The following is a 21,828-nucleotide window of genomic DNA, read 5'->3' on the forward strand; positions in this document are numbered from 1 at the left end:
GTTTGGATATGCACAAAATTTAAACTATGAAAAGTAATCGTCTTCCAATTCCTGAGTGGCAAGACTTAATACAGATCTTAAGAGTACTTGGTAGGCTATAAATGTCCACAATCTAGGGAGAAAAACCCCTTCCCCTCAGGTAAGACTAGTCTCAGTTAGGACACTGGTCTTTGACCAAAAGGGAGCAGACTGCCGGGCACGATGGACCACTGGTCTGACCAAGCAGCGGCAATACTTATGTTCTTATGGAAATCCTCAGCCGAGTGTATGGTGGCAGTCAAAAAAGCAAGCAGAATCTTAGGAATTTTTTGGAAAGAAGTGAAGAATCAAACATGCATTTCATTTCACTTCATGCACATGTGCAGTTCTGGTCACGCTATCTCAATACACATATAGCATAACTAGAAAAAGCTACAGAAAGGGCAACTAACGACACAGGGAGTACAAAGTTAAGGCTCTTCAGCTTAGAGAAGAGAAGAAATCCACCCGAGGTTTACAGAATCATTAGTCTTACAGAATTTCAGAACATAAGAATGATTATTTATCTTTTCAAAACAGTAGTTAAGACTAGAGAGACAAATTTGCTAAAAGTATTTTCAATAAATTTAAAGCATTTTTTTAGTCAATATTCAACTAGGTTATGGAATATATTGCGAGAGCAAGTGGTCAAGGCTAGTGATATGAAAACTAGATATAACAGGTAAACCTGGGCATCAGGGTGACCTGGACTGGTCACCATTAAGAGACAGGATGGCAAGCTAGATGGACACTTATGTTCTTAAATTCTGTGAGACTAATACCATGTTATTCGTACGCACATTAAGAACAAACTGTAAAGTACCTGCTGAGCTGCTTCCAACGCTGGAAGAAGTCCTGGCCAGACATTTCTGTTGGTTGGAAAAACTTATTCAGGGTAATGGGTAGCTTTACAGAGATGTTCTGGAAGGTTCCTCCATATCTAGAGTGATTGGGGGGGGGGGGGGAAAGAAACCAAGAATTAATGCTTGGTGGTACACAGTTTCAAGACAAATCCAGATCTAATTCCTTAGGCTACCGAGTGCTGAGTACTGCAAAGGTTACTTGCATAGTCCCAAATCATAATACAATAGTGTCTGTCAGTTTTAGGGTGTAGGAGGCTAAGCTAGATCGCGACAGGAGTAAAGGGAATGGGACCTAATAGGATGCAAAGGTAGATTTAAGTTACAGGCTAAATCAATGATCTGGAGACGCAAAAGTACAAGAGAACTGAAAGATAGTCCCTTTCTTCCTACCTTAAAATGAAGTATAGGCTATGTGTCGATTAACTGACTGTAAGGGGTAGGGACTTGTATACCACCTTTTTGTAGTTGCACAACCACATTCAAAGCGGTTTACACACATAACAAAACTCACTTGTATCTAGGGCCGTGTAGGATTACGTGACAAGGTGCAGTGTGGGGTTTGAACCCCACAACCTCAGAGTGCTGAAGCTGTGGCTCTAACCACTGCACCACACTCTCCTCCCCTGCCTAGCAGATTGTTTTCACCATTCTGTTATTAGGTGGCCATTTGTTTTTCCAAAGAAATGTCTACAGTATTTGTAATTCAACGATCATAATACCTCCTCAATATTCTGCAATATATTTCCCCAAACTCTACTTCCCTTATGCCCTTTTATTCTACTTACCCGTGTCTTTCCCATTTTAATTTATTGCCACTAACAATATCAGACGCCTATTATATTGAAATGCCTTGATGTTTCACAGACTTTTGAACATACAGATGTTCGTCTGCTTGCAGATTTGTCTCTTAGGCAGAATTAAGGCAGCAACTGATCAACATATTTCATGCATACAAAAACGAGGCTAAGCTGCAAGATATCAATTGGTAGAAAGTCTAAAAATGGTCTTTTTGCTGCATTTGGACATTACGCCGAAAGTGCAGAACTACAGGACATAACCACTGAATACACTTGAGAAGTGAAAAATAAGTAAGGGGCTGGAGGTAGGGGAAGATCTGCCAACTTTTCTGAAGAGTGAGACAACAGATTAGATGAGTGTTTAGAGGACTAACCATTCCCAGATGTACACTTTGTTTATTCACATGGTTGATATATTGCAATGCACTGGTTTACTTGTCCCTTTATTTCCCTGTGTCATATCGCTTATCAAGAAAGTCAATTTTGTTTTCTATGAATTCTCATCTCTTGAGATATTTCTGCGGGATCATGGTGAGACTTCACAGGATAGGCTGGTGACAGTATGATTAGGCTCTTATGAGGGGCATTCAATAAATTATCTAAAAGTTTTCAAATTTTTTTTTATTTTTCAGTAGACTCCCCTTGAAAGCTCCATACACTTCATCCACTTTTCCTGCAATGACTTTGACCACTTTGAAAATAATTTCTGTTTGACCTTCAAACCAGGACTTCACAGCTTCCTTGACATCTTCATCACTTCAAAATTCCTGTCCATGGAGAGATTTCTTCAAAATTCAGCACAGGAAATAATCCGAAGGAACTAGGTGAAGACTGTAGGGTAGATGGTTCAGCTGCTGAAACCCACAATCTTGGATAGCTGTGTAGTGAAGAAGCAGCATGCCAGCTGTGAGTTTTCCACATCTTTTCTCCTTGACTCCCGCAAAGCAATCATTGTGTTGGTGTAACTCTGCCCAGTTATGGTTGTCTTGTATGGCATGACCTCTAGAAACAAAAGTCCTTCATCATCCCAGAAGACAGTTGCCTGTAGATTTTTCTGTCTTGAACTTTTTTGGGGTGGGTAATGACTTGTGCTGCCACTGCATCGATTCCATTTAGGATTCAAGATCTTTGTGACAGACCCAAGTCTCATCTCCATTCAGCAAACGATGAAAAAAATTAATTTGGTCTTCATGGATATCAAGTTTTTCTGACAGCACTGGAGCCTCATGGCCTTCTGACATGTGTTGGCGCCTAGGGATGTCTAAAATAGGCGTGGTTTATGCCATAAGTTCATGTAGGTGTCCTTAGGTGCTCTATGGATGCAATTGTCATGTAAAGTTGATGCCAGAAATGTAGGCCAGTAAAACCCTTTAGACATAGCCATGATTCTGAAAACAGCACCATTGCGTGACGGACATGCAAACGATGCCGCTTTTGCAGGTAGCCATTGTGAACGGTGCTGTTTGCAGATTCCAGGCCCATATGCTTTTTCTGTAGAGGAAATGGGCTAAAACCAGTGTCCAAATCAGCAACCTATACCAGTCTATTGGGTGCATTTTTTATTGAAGTTGGAAATTTTGTGGCTGAAAATGTTACAACTAAGAAAAAGAGTGAAAAAAATTAAAGGAATGCTTCTGGAACATAGTCAATTTGCTTTTATTTTAATATTTAAAAATGCTAGACAATGCATAGGTACGTAAGTTAGAAGAAATTACAAGGAAAGTGTTATCGACAAGAAATTTCCTTGCTAAAATGTATTACTTCATTATCAGTACACTTTAACAAAAGAAAAAAAAAGAAAGATTAACAAAAGATTTACCTGAATTGGATATTCAGAATTGGGGCTTCTATAAAATCAGTTATGCATTCAATGTTCACAACCTGCTGTACCTGAGCTCCCCCATCCACAGTGGGGTCCACTGGTTTGGTCTGCAGGTTCAGATGTGAAAGGCAGTTAAGGAAATATCTTACACTCAATATGCATGCAAGGACAGGCAGACTTTTTCAAATGTTATCCTCAATTATAGCCAACATTGGGCTAGATTCACTAAGCAAACCAATCGTGTACCGCCCATCCGCAGTAACCATTATCTCTTCCTCTCTAAGAGATACCATGTGTCTATCCCATGCTTTCTCGAAATGAGACACAGTCTGTCTCCACCACCTCTACCGGGAGACTGTTCCATGCATCTACCACCCTTTCTGTAAAAAAAGTATTTCCTTAGATTACTCCTGAGCCTATCACCTCTTAATTTCATCCTATGACCTCTCATTCAATTGAAAGAGACTCAACTCACGTGCATTTACGCACGTAGGTATTTAAATGTCTCCATCATACCTCCTGCTTAGTGGACCAGTTCTGCAGAAGGCCCAGAAATTGGCTAAAAAGCTAAACAAACCACATTTGGTTCTGCCGTCAGAAGGCTTGCAGTGGCATTGTCTACAAGCGTATGAACAGTGAGAAGGATGCAGATGAGCTGGCTGCTGACCTCTAGATTTCTTAAGTTCTGCCCTGTTACATATTTACAAACTCAACTGGCGTGAAACTGGGATTTATTACTGTACAATGCCAGATGGGACATTGGTACACAATATGGAGACAATATCAGGCAGCAAAAAGGCGAAGGATCAAATTACAGCGTTGGTCTCTGCAAACATGACACGACCGAAAAGTGTAAACTGTTTGTCATTGGAAAAAGCAAATCATCAAGTGTTTTGTGGGGGGATCAGCGAATATCAACTTCATATAAGATGCAATTCTAAAGTGTATAGAACTACTTCAAGGAAATGGACGTTCTGGTCAAAAAAGAGGGCCCTATATTAAACTACTACAGTTTATAGGAAACCTGTGGAAGTCAACAACCATCCCACACGCCTGAAGCAATCTTTGCTGATTAGCCAGCTCCTCAGAATTCGTAGGCTATGTTCCAACACTTGTGAATTTAAAAGCCAAGCACGAATATTATACAATCGATTCAGATCCCGGGGTTATCCCCATAGCGTCCTGCAATGTGCTTATACTAGGGCGCTATGTGCTAACAGAGACTTATTGTTACAAAAATCAAATGCTTCAGAGGACACTAAAACCATTTGCGTATCGATATTCTCAGATCCTGCAGCGAACATCGCTCACAGCATTAAGCGCCACTGTCATGTGCTCCAACTGCACTCCATTTTTCAGTTTTTCTCCCACATGGACATTTCCTTGAAGTAGTTCTATACACTTTTGAATTTCCCGGGTTATCCCCGGTGACTGAATCATGTGTGATGATGTCACACGTTCTGCAGTTAATTAGAGGAGGCGTTCCGCCGGGCTCAGCGCCATTTTCAACTGTTCCATTCTGGCGGGTGTTTGAGAGATACTGGCTACAGCATTCAGCAGCTGGTTCCTGAGGAAGGGGCCTTGTACCCTCGAAACGGAGTCTGGACATGCCTTTTGTGTTGCCTTATGTTCTTTGACTACGGAGAAGCTAAGTACCTCCTAGACTGTTTGCTTGTACCTCACCTTGGCTGATTTTGGTTGCTTCTGCACCCTCGGATGAGAGGCAGAGACAGCTCCAACCATTTTTTGCATATTATGTTGGTTGTTCATTATAATTTGCACTATTAGCACACTGGTTTGTGTACTAGGTATACGTTTGATCACATACGGGCTAGCCCGGGGATGTTTCACAGATAAGACCCTTGTGGGTGTATGCATGTGATATTAGGGGTTTGGTCCCCACTGCGAGCTGTGTGACTGAGGGCTTCCCATTTATCACAACAAATTTTAGTAGAGCTTTGGTCCGAGCTGTCTCTTCCCCTCACCCCCATTTTAGGGTCAGGGAAGATTTGTTTCTTCTCATTGTTTGGGCTTTTTTCCCATTTCCGGGGTTTTTTTTTTTTGACATTTTCTTTCATGGTAACATCTTTTAAAGATACCTTGTTCTGAACCATGCCATTCTGAGCGACTATCAGCCTCCCCCCCACCCACCCTCGTTTCTAATTTAAAAGTTGCTCTCTCCTTTTTAAACGTTGACACTAGCAGCCTGGTTCTACCCTGGTTAAGGTGGAGCCCTTCTTTGAGGAATAGGCTCCCTCTTCCTCAGAATGTTGCCCAGCTCCTACCAAATTTAAAATTCTCCTCATCCACACATTGAGACACTCCAGCTCTGCCTCTCTCTTGGGTCCTGTGCGATTAGAGATAACTAACCCACTGGTTCAAGACTCGTATGCCTTTTGCACTAGAAATACAGGTATGGTGAAGGACTTATTTGGGGTAGGGGATCATTCTTATCGGTATATGTTGAATATCAACCCCCTTGGATTATATCTACATCCATACAATAAGGTAGACAGCTACTTCCCTGAACACACTTTTGTCATCACCCTTTGGATAAACCAATTATGCATTAACGTGTTTAATTGCAGGTGCTACATAGATGATAATCACCAAGATGTAGAAAAAAAAATACATACGAGTCATCTTCCTCAATATACTTGATACAGCAGTCAACACTCTCAATACCTCCTCATCTGGTGGTCTTAGCAAGGATATTAGATTGAAGGTCATCTGAACAGATTAGCTTTGGAGTAAAGTTTAGGAACTGAGTGGAAGTTTTGTTACCATAAAATATATACATCCGACCTAATTAAAACAAAACAATTTTTTGAATTAAAAATACATAAAGGAATCTGGAATATGCAGGTTTCAAGATTTAGGTATGAAGGTTTCCCACTGAGCCCACAGAAAGTTGTATATTAAAAATCAATAACATTTTTGAACTAAAAAGAAAAGTAAAACCAAATATTTTAAAATAGTGTTTCTGGAGATTTTTTTTATTTTTTTTTAATATTGTAAATGAGGTGACAATATGTGGCTGAATTCTTATGAGGCACTGGAAAACTTTGCCATCTGCTAATCTATTGGATTTATTCTAGTTTTATGTACTGACCAATATGAACATATGCAAAATAACTCTTCAGTGTCTGTATATAAATATATAAAGAAATAAGCACAAACATTTTAACTTTCTTTCCTTTCCGATTCTGCATTTAAAAACAATCAAAATTGTACCAGCAACCATATATTATGTTAGCTACTCACTTAACTCACAAGAGCAGATCACCGACTACAGAACTACACAGCTCAAAGTTCATACAAATAAAACTCTTCTCCCACAGACATACTACTAATCATCACTTATGTAGCGCTGTATGTTTTGACATTTATAGAGCTGAAGTCATAAAGGTCTGAGCTGAAACAAGGCTAACATGTACAAAATCCACAATTTGTGTCACGGGGATGAGGGTGGGAGGCATAGGGGCGAGAAGTGAAGAGGTCCAGTTGAGTGGCAGGAAAGTTGCTGGGTTCCATTTGGGAACACAAAAATTGATTTCCTCATTTTTGACATTCTGAAAACAAGCTTAGTAACCCAATAAATACCTGTAAATACAGATCTTGCTGCGGTACTGCACCACATAGAACAGGGATCTCAAAGTCCCTCCTTGAGGGCCGCAATCCAGTTGGGTTTTCAGGATTTTCCCAATGAATATGCATTGAAAGCAGTGCATGCACTTAGATCTCATGCATATTCATTGGGGAAATCTTGAAAACCCGACTGGATTGTGGCCCTCAAGGAGGGACTTTGAGACCCCTGACATAGAAGGGAAGGTCAAGACAGCCAAAAAAGATATGATGTCAGAGGGGCTGTGTTTTGGCATGTGCCTGCATCAGGAATCCTTAATTCACTATGCCCAGAATTCTATGATCAGTATTATAACTAAACAGATTATTACTGGTTCTTATTCTTTGTTTTATGTGACATTTATTATTCCATCATAAGCAGAATAGGTGTTTTAGCTATTCTTGGGACTTAGCACATAGATAGCTGTTCAGAGAGATATGCGATAGGTATCCAGATCATAAAGTTCTGGGCATGTAAATTAAAGACTCTTAATGCAGACAAATGCTGAAACATGACCATTTTGGGTCACATCAATAAACTGGTTCCAACAGTGTGGCTCCTGAGACATTCTAATCTCCTTTTAGCTATATCTGCGCTATCTTGCAAGTCATTCTCTTTCTTTAATCCGGTTAATAGACCTCTGAAATATTTGATTTAATTTATATGAAAAGAGGGTTTATCAGGTTAAATCCCAAGTTTGATGAGCTCCATGGTGAAACATTCAAGCTTTTGTCAACTCCAATCCTAAAAATGACAACCTGGTTATTAAACACGCAAAAATATGCAAGTTTCAAATTATCCAATTGGGACCTGTTGTTGTTGGGTGCTATATGACACATCCAACAATAAAGAATTCACAGAAGCTCAATTTTAAAACAGAGAAAGCTCTCACCAAGGTTCTGCCGGAACTCAGATTTCAGCCCAATCTGGAGAAGCTGATTCTCAAAGAGAACACCATTATTTTTACATACAAACCTAGGGGGGGAAAAAAAAAAAAAGATGTATACCATGGACTATATGCTAATGAGAGATGACATACCTTCTACTTCTTCCCCATCATCAAGAAAAAAAGAGAAGAAACAAAAGACATCGGTGTCCTGGACATTTACATGAAGGGGATAATTGTGTAAGAAGCTACATATGTTGAGGCAGCAGAATATGTGTAAAATGGTGGCACTTCTATAAGAGTCAATTATGTGTATAAGTGACAGAACATCAACTAGTGGCAAAGCAGATACCACAATGTGATGATAGCATTTGAGTGGTACAATTTACGCATGTTCTAGATCAGTGGTTCCCAACCCTGTCCTGAAGGACCACCAGGCCAATCGAGTTTTCAAGCTAGCCCTAATGAATATGCATGAGAGAGATTTGCATATAATGGAAGTGACAGGCATGCAAATCTTCTCCCATGCATATTCCATTAGGGCTATCCTGAAAACCCGATTGGCCTGGTGGACCACCAGGACAGGGTTGGGAACCACTATTCTAGATAACATCTAGGTGCAGATATTTAGTATAAGCAGTGGACCTTCTAACTTGTCCAAGTATCCTATAAAAATAGGCACCATAAACAGCACCTTTAGTAATAATAATTTTATTCTTATATACCGCCAACGCTGTAGTAGTTCGAGGCGGTTTACAACAAAGAAAAGCTGGACAATCAGCAAATATAGGTACAATGTAAAGTCATCAAAATACAGGTGAGCAGGATACAGAGGTAAGGCATAAGAGATCTTAGGAAACAATTCATTTATAGAGTATTGAAGAGATAAGGCTTAAGAGGCACGATTACAGAATTACCCTCTCAGCACCATAGCAAGTGTGACTGATGCTATCAAGTATTCCAAGATAAGCAATATTTTAAGAAATGTCATCAAAATCAGTTTTTAAGCTGTCTCAGCATGTTACTTAAAAAGGAGATGTTCCTCCGGTAACTCAGTCACAAATTACTACTTTAAAGTACTCCTATACCTGGCATGAGAAAGCTTATCATTGTAGACATGAAAACCGAGCAGTCATCTTGTTACTAACATGAGCCTCAGACAGATACAGAACCACCATGTTACTGCATGAAAGACTCTACCTCTTACCAATGGAGAGGTAGAGCAAAATATGTTCCAAACTTAATGCTTTCCTTCTATGTAACCAAGGACTTATTTCACTTTGGCTCCGGGTTGGATTTGACCTGCAGCGTGGGACAGTGAGAGACAGTGCCGTTTTTGCAGTGCTGGGATCCCAGAGGAAGGAGCTGCCAGATTCATCCGTGTTTATGGATATAAGTTACCTTTTTTGTTGTTGATTAGTATTTTTCCACTACATTTCGTTTACACTAGAAGTTTGGAACATTTTTTGCTCTACCTCTGGAGGCAGTGCAGGTTTTTCTCATATGAACGTTTAGTCCACGAGGTTTTTTTTTTTACTGCACCTTTCTCCATTGGAAAAGAGGAGCCATTGATTTAAAACCCGAGTCTTTCATGATTTATTGTGTATGCAGTAATGGGATTGTTCTGCATCTGAGGCTCGCATTAGTAACAAAATGACTGTTCCATTCTCGTGGCAACAATGGTAAGCTTTCTCATGCCAAGTTTGGGAGTACTTAAAAAAGGAGAACCACAGAAAACCCCCAAGAGACAGAAGCAACATACAGACACATGCTTGTTCTTATAGGTCAGGCATGTTCAACTTTTAACAGATTGTGATCTACTTTTTCCAGCCAAAAGTGCAGGTAATCTACCACCATGAAAATTAAGTTTCAAATTAGTTTAAAATTAAATTTTAACCCAATAAAGTAGGAGGATCCCCCCCCCCTGATTTTTTATGAACCTTCTGTCATTTACTTGGATGTGATCAGCTGTTAAGCAAATTAAGCAAAAACAAAACAGAGAGATGAAGATCCAGTAAAAACTGCGAGGGGAAATGGAAAGTACATTTTTTCTTAAAGTTTTATTGAGTAATAACTTTCTTTAACTTTTATTGAGTAATTTGTGTTAAATTTAGGTCAAGTATTGATCCAGGCTGATTTTGCACAATCTTTAATATTTCGCTCTTGCTCATTAGTGAGACGTCTGAGTCTGCATTTCATCCACCAGCTTTTTGAAGTTGGGTGAATATTGCGTGAGGGCCAGTCTCAGGGAATCCTGGAGATGTTCATCTGTCATGTTGGAACGTTGTGTACTCTGTCATTTTCAGATGGGAAAATGCAGATTCACACAAATAAGTTGAACTGAAACAGGAGTGTACAGCTTCACTGCATCTTCTCGAGTTGGAAAATTTGTCTCTAGGCTTCCTAAACGATTCTTGCTCAGCACAGGTCTTGAGAAAAATGCCATTTTTAAGGGTTACTATTTCATTTTCAAGAGATGGCTTGTTCAATGAGTAATTTTTACTGGTAGCAGCTGCAGTTTCTTTAATGTCCACATCTACTTTGAATGGGTATGACAAGTACTCCACAACTGTTCCAATTTTTTGGAAGTCACAGAATCTATTTTCGAATTCCTGGATAACAGAACAGATTTCTGTCACATACTTCTTGTTCTGAAAAACAAAATTTGGATATTGTCCCAGATAGTCCTGCTTATTAGGAAAATGATCAAAAGTGTTGTTTTCAAGGTCAGTCATCATTAGCTCAAATTTGCTCTTGTAGGATAAAACTGTACTCATCATCTCGCCAATGCATTTGTTTTTACCTTGTTGTTCAAGGTTCATATCACTTAGTTCACCTGTAAAGTCAGCGAGAAATGCCAGATCACATAACCACTCCTCATCTTCCAACTCTGCTTGGTCATCTCCCCTCTCCTTCAAAAACTTCTTATTTCATTCAACAAATCACGAAATCTTTGCAGAAATTTGTGCCTACTTAGCCACCTTACATCTGTGTACAAAATGATTTCCGCTGCCCCTTCATCAAGAGTAAGATTGAAAAGCCGTCTTTGAAGTGATCTTCCAAGAACTGAATTTACAATTTTGAAAATGATGTCCATGACAGTCTTTGTATTGAGTCTCTTGCTTGCCAAAACTTACTGATGAATGATGCAGTGGTAAGAAAGGAACATAAGAACTGCCATCTCCGGATCAGACCTTCGGTCCATCAAGTCCCGCGATCCTCACAGGAAATCTAGGAAGTCATGCTGTCTACAGAGGGCTATGAAACCCTTAACCTTACCTGCCATTGCTCTTGCTCCATCAGTAGTGATGGAAACAAGTCTATGAAATGGAAGATTACACTGTCACAAAAGAATGGAAAGAACTGAATATTTCCTGATCGGGAGTTCTCCCTTTTAAAGAAATCATAAGCACATAAGCACATAAGCAATGCCTCTGCCGGGTCAGACCTGAGGTCCATCGTGCCCAGCAGTCCGCTCACGCGGCGGCCCAACAGGTCCAGAACCTGCGTAATAATCCTCTATCTATACCCCTCTATCCCCTTTTCCAACAGGAAATTGTCCAATCCTTTCTTAAACCCCAGTACCGTACTCTGCCCTATTACATCCTCTGGAAGCGCATTCCAGGTGTCCACCACCCGCTGAGTAAAGAAAAACTTCCTAGCATTTGTTTTGAATCTATCACCTTCTAATTTTTCCGAGTGCCCTCTTGTTCTTTTATGTTTTGAAAGTTTGAAGAATCTGTCTCTCTCCACTTTCTCTATGCCCTTCATGATCTTGTAGGTCTCTATCATGTCTCCTCTGAGTCTCCGCTTTTCCAGGGAGAAGAGCTCCAGCTTCTCCAATCTTTCATTGTATGAAAGGTTTTCCATACCCTTAATCATTCGTGTCGCTCTCCTCTGGACCCTCTCAAGTATTGCCATATCCTTCTTAAGATGCGGTGACCAATACTGAACACAGTACTCCAGGTGCGGGCGCACCATTGCCCGATACAACGGCAGGATGACTTCAAAAACCATCCGGATAAAGACTAGTAACTGGGCTATGTCTCTTAAGTCTATAGATTCATCCAATTGGAATGAGAAAGCAACATAATCTGAAACATCCTCCAACAATTGTTCAGTTGTGTCTCCACACATCTTTTCTATTCACTGCATGATGGTGTTTCTTGACAATTGTACATTTCGAATAGCAGCTACAATCTCTTTCTTATTTTTAATATTAATCATTTTTATTGAGCACACACAAAATCTAGCAATACAGACAGAATATCAATGTAAACAATAAATATTAGGCTCAAACAATTTTCAATATCTAATCCCGCCATATGCATGAGATCTATTAGCATACCATGAAAGCAGTGCATGCTAATAGATCTCATACATATTCATTGGGGAAATCCCGACAACCTGACTGGATTGCGGCCCTCGAGGAGGGACTTTGACACCCCTGATCTAACCCCTTCCTGTGTAACGTCGCCTAGAGCTTGTACAGGTTAGGTGCCACTAACAAATGGAAGAAATAAAATAAATACAAATTAGTAGCAAAGAGATAGTCGTAGGATAAACGTCACATTAAGGTACATGTATTAATTATCCTACTACAAAAAACATACGGCCATGCCAGACTCTAGATATGCTTACTTGTCAACAAGTTCATCAGCATCATGCACAGCTGTAGCTGGTTCCTCAGTAACTACCTCACTGGAAGCCACCTCAGTGCTAAGTCAAGCAGTAGCAGTGGACAAAGAAGACAGGAGGCCGAAGCAATACAGGGAGCGATATGCAAAGTTAGTACAGAGAAAGACAGCTCGAATGCAAGCAATTCATTCACCCAGCCACCCTCTCCCCTTACTGACAGGGAAAAGGTTTATCTATAGGCAAACATTTTGGCTCCTTTTACAAAGGTGCGTTAGGGCCTTAACCCGCGGAATGGCGCACACGCTAGACCTTGACGCCAGCATGGAGCTGGCGTCAGTTCTAGAAGCGTAGTGCGGGGTTTAGCGTATGCTAAAAACGCTAGCACAGCTTAGTAAAAGAAGCCTTTTAATATAAACTATCAAGAAGATACATGATCCAACTTCTTGTTTCCACGGCAAAACCTGTTTTAGATCCCTGTACAGAGCAATTCAACCATTTTATTGAGACATTGTTTTCCTAAGGCACCTTTTACCAAAAGAAAGAACTAGATAAAAAGGACAATTTAAAACAAAAATTCATAGGTAGTTTGAGGGTCATTTTCAAAGCCATTTTCACAGGTTAAACACACACATTTTACATTTAATACATCAACCTCAAAGTGATAACGGCTAGATTCACTAACTTCGTTTCCGTGCCCGATCCATTCCCAAAAGAAAAAAATTAAAATGAGGGCGATCGGAGGAACGCACGGATCACTAGTGTGCAATCCTGACGCATGTGCAAGCGTCAGAGCCCAGAAAGCCCATGGTTTTAACCCACTATTAACCTGTGGGTTAAAACCATGGACTCGCAGTGGAGAGAAGGGCAGGAGAGTCGGGGCAGTAGGAGAGATTCGGACCGAGAGAGGGCAAGTCGGGGTGGCAGGCAGGAGAGATTTAGTGCAAGAGCAGGGCGGCCAGAGCAGCAGATTGGGGCAGACAAGAGCAGGAGATCAGGGCAGAGATCCAGAGTCGTGGCAGCCGAGAGCAGGGCAAGATGGGGCAGAGACATATTTTTATCGGGGCAGCAGAGAGCAGGGTGTGAGAGAAAAGGGCGGCAATGGAGGTGGAGAGTCGGAAAGAACATTTGCAACTGGTCCCCAGCAGTCGCTTCTTGTGTTGATCGACCAGCCCAGTCGGTTTGCAAGATTTCTTTAGTGAATCGCGTCCCTGCCTACTTTGCATGCCGTTCCACTCATTTGCATGCGCGGATCGGAATCCGATCGGCAGAGAAGTGAGTGAATCAGGCTGGAGTAAAATCGGGTCGCAAAGGGTTCGCAAACTGATCAGTACACGATCGGTTTGCTTAGTGAATCTAGCACAAAGTCAGCTCCAAATAAATTTGCCCACTTTATTTGGAGCTATACTTAGGAGTAGGGTCTAGAGCAGGGGTGGGCAACGAGGGCCGCAATCCAGTCGGGTTTTCAGGATTTCCCCAACGAATATTCATGAGATCTATTTGCATGAACTGCCTCCCATTGTATGCAAATGGATTTCATGCATATTCATTGGAGAACTCCTAAAAGCCCAACTGGATTATGGCCCTCATTGCCCACCCCTGGGAGGCACATGTTGGAGAGGAAAGGCATGGTCTGGTGGCAGAGGAGAAGGAAGGCTAAGCTCGTAACCAGGGTAAGTGAAATGGTGACAACTTTCTTTGGTGTATCAATCCCTTTCTCTCTCTCCCCCCACCTCAGTATCAGCAGTCTAAAGACAAACTTCTTTGACCAGGCCATGGTTCTTCCCTCTTCTGCATCTCGTTTCCACTGATGCAATTTCAAGAAACTGCATCCAGTAAACCCAGCAGTGAACCCTTACCAACAAGCAGTAAATCTCGATTCTCTAGCATCAGGCCCATCCTCTCCAACACCAGACCGAAAGTGTAAATCTACTATTTTTTTCTTTCTATTAAAACTATTTTAAGGACTGTTTCTTTAAAGTTTTTACAGACTGTATACTGTACAAGAGAACATAAATACACACAGATTCTCACCTGATCAGAGTTACATACAAATCCAACTTAAGTTTTAAAATAGAACTCATTCTTAACTACTAATCCTCATCATTTCAATACCGCTGCCAGATGTATGCAGCACTGTACATGAAAACATTCAAGACAGTCCCTACTAAATAGAGCTTACAATCTAATCAAGAAACAGGGCAAGTAGGGGGTTAGAGAGTTTCTCATGCATGAGCGCTTTACCCAGGGACTTCAAATCTCATGTTCTATCTAAGCTTTTTCTAAACAGTACATTGGTATTACTGAGTAAACCAACTTGCTCCTGATACTAGACTGCTCCAGTGGGGAGCATAATAAATCCGTTACATCTGAAATACCTTGCAAAGTTTTCTTCGGACTCGGCAGCAAGAGGTGCAACAGCAGATGGGGATTCTGAAAATACATCTACAAGTAAGCTGCCACCAGATGAATGCACTGTGACAGAGTTGGAACTTAGGGCTGCACCCAGACCCAGCAGATCTGCCGAGGGCGAAGGCGTAGACTGCAGAATGAAAAAAAAGGAATATGTTCATGACACTGTAAACCACTGCATTTGACTTTCTTTTACACTACACATAAGCAGTGCTAGTACCAGGCTACTGAATTCATTCTATGAGCCACAATAAGAAATTACAGTGTGCAACAAATTAAACATTCACAAAACACAATCTTCCAGCATGCTTTCAGAGAACAAAGGTCCATCAAGCCCAGTAGCCCGTTCTCACGGTGGCCAAACCAGGTCACTAGTACCTGGCAAAAACCCAGAGGAGCAACATTCCATGCTATCGATCCAGGGCAAGCAGTGGCTTCCCCCTTGTCTTTCTCAACAAATGGACTTTTCCTCCTTAATAGGGACTTATGCTCTCTTCCCGAAGCTGATCAAAGCAGCTTACAAAAGTTATACAGTAGCTAGATACTAGTCATTAAAAAGTCAAACAAGTCCTGTTTTATCCTAAAATCTCACACACACAAAAGCACTGAAGAAAAATACTGGACTAAACTAGGGGTCCAGAATGGAGTCATGGCAGTGGTTCAATCCAGTTTGAGATACCCAGCCAGTTGTATTTTTGGGCAATCCATATACATCTGCCTCAAAGTACCTTCTAAGCTGCACAGTCACTAACCTTTTAGCAGGAGGCTGTACAGTCATTCAGCCCCACCGCACAGCCACTGAAGTCGGGATCAGCACCCCTCTGGTTATCACTCTTCATTTTGTGCCGTTGCTATTTTCTCCAAAGCAAACAAACTGGCTACAGGACCTTCCCATACATACCCACGGCTGCCAGCCTGCTCTCTCCGATGTCACTTCTTCCGGAGCAAAGCCAGCAGCCTTGGATATGAACAGGAAGGTCGGCAGCCGGTTTGTTTAAGTTTGCCACCGCTGCTGCTTCGGGAAAGCAGCAGCAGCGATGAGGATGCTAGGGGGCAAAGACTGGTGGATGTGGGTTAGAGGAGAGAGAGTGGGAAGGCACTAGTGGATATGGGATGGGTGGGAGAAAGGGGGCAGACAATGGTGGAAAAGGAGTGGGGGAGAGCAAGGTAGACACTGGTGGAAGGGGTGGGAGGAAAGAGGGGGGCAGAAGCTGGTGGAAATGGTTTGGTGTGGGGGGCAGTGAAAGAGTAGATTCTGTATACAAGTAGGAAGACAGATTCTAGAGAAAGCAGGGAAGAGAGATGGTGGATGTTGGGGGTACAGAGAAGAGGGAGAGGAGAGATACAAAGAAGATGGAAATATTGATGGAGGGGAGAGAGGGGAGATGCTAAATGGAAAGAGGAGGGGGGAATAAGCTGAAGCCTGGATGAAAGAGGAGAGACACAGGAGAGAGATAATGGATGGGGGAAAGGGGAGAGAGGGGGCAGACTGTATAGAAAGGGAAAGAAACAGAGGGTGACACTGATGGAAGGAGAGTGTGTGTGGAGACGTCAGATGGAAAGGGGGAGAAGAGGCAGACACTGTATAGAAGGGGGCAGATGTTGAAGAGGGAAGAGAAGAGCAGATATTTGGGGAGGGGGAAGAGACAGAAAGGAGGGAGTTAATGATGGAAAGGGAAAGAAAGAGCAGATAAGGGACAAACTGTATAGAAGGGGAAAAAAAGAGGGCAATTAGTGAAAGACTGGGAATAGGGGGAAATAAATTAGGAGAGGGATAGGAAAGGAGATGGAAAGCAATATGTAGACAAAACTAACTTAAAAGCATCTCTTTTTAAAGATGCGTACGATCTATAATTGTCCTTTAAGGACGTATTAAAGAAGTTTTTATACTTTAAGCCAAGCCCCGTTGGCTGATATCTGCTTGTCCCTTCCCATTGTATTTTTCCTCCCCATTCTTTACTATCTAAATATTGTAGTTCCTCCCTGTTACTTTTCGTACCAGTAAGTCATTGTCTCTGCTGGTTTTCTTGTTGCTCCCTCATCCCTCTTTCCTCCGGCACCAATCTGCAGCTCGAGCACTCTAGCAAAGTTCTGGAAATCATCATTGACTCTTCATTGTCCTTAACGACCACATCAACTCCCTAGTAAAAAAATGCTTTTTCAATCTTCATATGCTAAGGAAAGTCAGATCCTGCTTCCACCAGCAACATTTCGCTGTCCTTGTCCAATCCATCATCCTTTCCAGACTTGATTACTGCAACTCCATCTACCTAAGCCTAACAAAGAAAAGTCTTATCAGACTTCAACGGATTCAGAACACCGCAGCTAAACTAATCTTCGCAAAAGGCAAATTCGACCATGTCTCCCCGCTTCTGTCTAAGCTTCACTTGCTCCCAGTCTTCCTCAGGGTTCGTTACAAATGCGCCTGTCTTACCTTCAAATCTCTTCACGGTCTCCTTCCTCCCCTCTTCCCTCTATCTTGGCTCTCGAGTACCCATTCCATCAGATCCACTCAGAAATTCAAACTATCCTTCCCTTCTCTTAATGGCATTTCCCATACAGGAAAACTTGGAACATCCCTCCTCTTCAGGATCACCGAGCTGAGGAACAGCTTTACTGCCCATCTTCGGAGTTCGACCTCCCTCCAACACTTCAGAAAACATCTGAAAACCTGGCTCTTCTCCAAAATGTAACTTCCCCCTCCCTTCCCCCCCTCTCTCTCCTGTTTACCAAGCCCTCCTTCCTTCCATTGGAGTTCCTTTCTTTGTTTTTAATTTCTGTAAACCGTGTCGAGCTCCACTTCTGTGGAGATGACGCGGTATATAAACTTAAGGTTTAGTTTAGTTTAGTTTGTCTTTTAATTGACTAGACAGTAATATGCAGAAGAGTCCACTTCTTGTGTTTGCTTATGGCCCTCATTGTACAAAACATATCTGGTTATACCTAATAAAGAGAAGTTTTTAAAACAAAAAAGTAACAAATGCGTTACTTCCTGAGAGGCAAATATGCTGGAATAAAGCAAATGCTTTTTATAAGAATGGAGAGCTTAGGCTCGCATTCTTTTGCCAAGTGGAAGGAATGAATCTGTGGAACTGAGAAGATGACTGCGTATGGAAACTGCAGATGCCTCAACTCAAGTTCTGAACTGAATGACATCACCTATGCTTGTAAATGGGAAACTAAAAATATCTATATACCTAGCACTTGGAAGCCCAGGTGTCACTGGAGTACAGGATGTGCACGTTAGCACATGTGTGCCCTGCTCCCAAGAACAGACATGAGGCTCAGGCCATCTGAGGCTGAAGAGTTGCACCATGGAAGTGATGGGAAATGGAAGATGGATATAGAAAGCAAGTGCTGGGGGAGTGGGGAGGAAGATGGGGAAACAGAATAGGGAAGAAAGAGCCAGCAGGAGTGAGAGCAAGAGCCAGGCAGAGATAGAGAAAGAAGAGTGAGCATACAAAGGCCAGGTTCTGGAGGGTGGTGAATCTAGTATAAGCAGGTTCCTCAAGCATGTTAACACATGCAAGTTTATTGAAAATCTAATAGAAGAATAAAAACCAAACTTACTGCTCACTATTTTAGGAATAATCAGTTATTTGGATATAGTCAATAGATATTATATGGGAAATTTGCTTTGGCTGTTTATAACACACACACAGTTCAAGATTATACACATTGTACCCTTTTGTCAAACTTATAATGAAAATGACTAGACTAGAGGATTGCTCATAAGAATCAATTACCTATGAAATCAATTATTCTAGTAATGCTTTTAAAACATACCACTGTACTAGCATTAATAGGGACATGCTCTGTGCTTCCATTCACATCGGATGATGTTCTCTCTTTCTTGGTTTCTTCTAAATCTGTGACTGTGCTGGGGCCCTTCTTCTTCTTCAGCTTGGCTAAGATGGAAGATTCTCTCTCAGGAAATGGTGGCATTTCCTCTAGAACAGTCGCCTGGCACGGAAATAAGCATTTGTGTTAAACCTCAACAAATGAGATACAGGCACATGTCAAGCAAGCACTTTTGTAAATTGAGATTGTTTACTGGAGGCAAGAAAAATTTACCTAAAATCAATTGCTAAGAACAATTTATCTTTTAAAGTAATTTTTTAGCGAAAAGAAGCAAAGCAAAAGTTCAAGATTTTTTATCAGAAGGGAAAAGAAAAACAAAAAGTCAAAATCTGATTATTCAACAGTGTCATGAAGGCAACCAAAAGATTTAAATTTAGAAGAGAGAATTTTGCTGAAACTCACTATAAAATGAATGTTAGCTGCTTTGAAAAGGCGGAAAAACAAAATTTAAATAAACTTGATAGGTAGTTCAAAAGTAAAAAGGAGAAGGATGAGAAAGAATAAGCAGAGGTAGTAAAGAAATAAAGGAAAGAGGTAAAAAGGAAATCAATATGCCAAAGGTAGATATAGTGAGGGAACAGAACGAGTGAGAAGAGAAACTGACAGCAGCCATATAAAGGAGAATTAGCAGAAAAACAGGGAAGCAGAAAAGAGAAACTGGAACCAACATGATGGAAAAATAAAATGTCCATACAACAAAGGTAGAAAACAACATTTTGAATGTATTAATTGAAATATATTAGCTTTGGGAAAGTGCACAGCAGATGTATTTGTATTGTGTTCAGCAGTAAAGGAAATACATTTCTGTTTTTATTTCTCCAGTGTTAGGCCCCAGCATGTTTAACACCAGCCCTGACCCTTGTGTAGCTGGTGGGGAGCTCCAAGTATCACCAGCTAAAGACCTCCTCCAAAAGCACCTAGAATGCCCTTCTAACAATTCTGCAGTGTGCAGCACCATCGTTGAGTCACTGAAATACACATGTGTAGGATGCAAACATTGGTGATTCAGGGACACTGCTGCTGCCTACTAACCTTTGTAACATGGGAGTTCGGGCCACCTTCAGAGAAGACTTCAGCTGACAGAGCTTGGGGATCCTCATTAGCTAAGTATTTATATTTTATTGTAGTTGTGAGGTGTAGAGGGAGGGGTGAAGATTGGGGAGAGGGCAGAGGTAGAACAAATATTTTACCCACTCAATTTGGAAGCCCACCCAAAATTGGCTGTCTGGCTACACCACTGGGTGAGAAGTGAGACTAATGCCTGAGGAAGCCCTGGTCCAAGACTAAACTCTGCATTTCTTTACCAGTATATCGGTGCTGGCAATGGTACTGAGGCGCAAGTATTCTACGGCTCTCTGCTGCAGCTCCACATCAGAGTTCTTCAGCTGACTGTCGCTACGTAGTACATCCTGGATAATGGTCTTAATCTCCGGAAAGAGGTTTACAAATTTTATGTACGTGGAAAGCAGCAATGCTCGAGTAGGTACACTGCACAGATGGAACTTGGAGTGCAACAAATTGAACTGAATCAAAGGACTTAATTGGAAAGACAAAAAATGAAGGTGGTTAGAGGTGCATTTATCTTACAATAAAATTTTTCTTGCATTTTTCTCTCTTTTAAAATAGATTGCGATAAGTTACTGAATAAAATAGAAGATACAGCCATAGAATGACCCCATAGACTTTCAAGCTAGTTTTCAAATGGGAAGTTCCCTGCAGTTTTTCCCCTTTGAAAATCCAATAGGTATATTTTTACCTCAAATTGCTTTGCAAATGAAAAATATGCAGGGAGACTATCACACTGCACACAGAAAGCATAGTTACTTACTGTAACAGGTGTTATCCAGGGACAGCAGGTAGATATTCTCACACAAGGTGTGACGTCACCGATAGAGCACTGGTAAGGACATTTTAAAAGTGAATCGCAACTTTAAGTTTTAGAAAGTTCGCGATCAGCCCGCACCGCACATCAGCGAGTGCCTTCCCGCCCGACTTAGGCGGGCGGTCCCTCAGTTAAGTCAGCTAAGAAGCCAATCATGGGAGGTAGGTGGGTTGTGAGAATAGCTGCCTGCTGTCCCTGGATAACACCTGTTACAATAAGTAACTGTGCTTTATCCCAGGACAAGCAGGCAGCATATTCTCACACATGGGTGACCTCCAAGCTAACTAGAATGGGATGCTTCCACTGCATTGACTATTTTGGACTCGGGATCTCTGTGATAGATCCAAGTTTCATCTCTAGTCACCAAATGATGAAAAAAAAATTCATTTGGTCCTCACGGAGCATCTCCAAGTTCTCCCAAAAGCATTGGAGTCCTGTGGCCTTCTGACGTGGCGTCAGCATTCTTAGAACTCATCTTGCACTAACCTTGGACATACCCAACTTTTCATGAATTATTTTCCAAAATGTACCTGCTGAGATGCCCATTTCTTCAGCTATTTGGGAAACCTTAATTCATCTGACAAAATTAAATCCTTGACTTTCTTGCACATTTCTGTGGAAGTTGCTTCCACAGGCTTTCCAGTATAAGGATCATCTTCAATGGACTCTCTACCCCACTTAAACTGCTTGCTCCAAAATTTTACCTTGTAGGATGATGGGGGCAGACTCACCATAAACTGCAGTCATGCATTCATGGATATCCTTTGGCTTTTTCCCTTTTGTAAGAAATTTTATCACTGAACAGTGCCTGTCTTTTGAAATGTTAGACTCGCACTGAGCCACAACTGTGCATGAGTAACCTCGAGACAAGTTACAAGATGCACAGACCTGTTTCACCATGCTTGCTACTTTCTTTCATACTCAGGTAGATAAATTATTGAATGCCCCTCATATATACTCTTCCCAAGTAAAATACAACCTGAAATACAGAGCAACCTTTCCAGTATAAACAGAAAGTACCAATTAA

General features: G+C 41.4%; 2 protein-coding genes across 3 annotated transcripts in view; both read right to left on the reverse strand.

The window, feature by feature from the left end:
• The window catches only part of LOC117352133, a 1,164,809-nt gene that overhangs the window by 828,522 nt on the left and 314,459 nt on the right, over positions 1-21,828 (reverse strand). The gene's annotated exons all lie outside the window — the stretch shown is intronic.
• Positions 1-21,828, reverse strand: part of AP2A2 (adaptor related protein complex 2 subunit alpha 2) — a 63,274-nt gene that overhangs the window by 3,985 nt on the left and 37,461 nt on the right. Inside the window, exons 13-20 of one of the 2 annotated variants that reach the window (XM_033928265.1) lie at positions 20,224-20,455; positions 18,845-19,021; positions 15,025-15,188; positions 12,653-12,730; positions 8,018-8,100; positions 6,216-6,305; positions 3,498-3,621; positions 842-958 (exon numbers count right to left, since the gene is read on the reverse strand). In XM_033928265.1, the coding sequence (XP_033784156.1) occupies positions 842-958; positions 3,498-3,621; positions 6,216-6,305; positions 8,018-8,100; positions 12,653-12,730; positions 15,025-15,188; positions 18,845-19,021; positions 20,224-20,455 (1,065 nt within the window). The remainder of the gene's footprint in view (positions 1-841; positions 959-3,497; positions 3,622-6,215; positions 6,306-8,017; positions 8,101-12,652; positions 12,731-15,024; positions 15,189-18,844; positions 19,022-20,223; positions 20,456-21,828) is intronic. The other variant, XM_033928266.1, reaches the window with a different exon arrangement.

The sequence above is a fragment of the Geotrypetes seraphini genome, chromosome 19 (genome assembly GCF_902459505.1).
Source record: "Geotrypetes seraphini chromosome 19, aGeoSer1.1, whole genome shotgun sequence".
Lineage (NCBI taxonomy): Eukaryota > Metazoa > Chordata > Amphibia > Gymnophiona > Dermophiidae > Geotrypetes > Geotrypetes seraphini.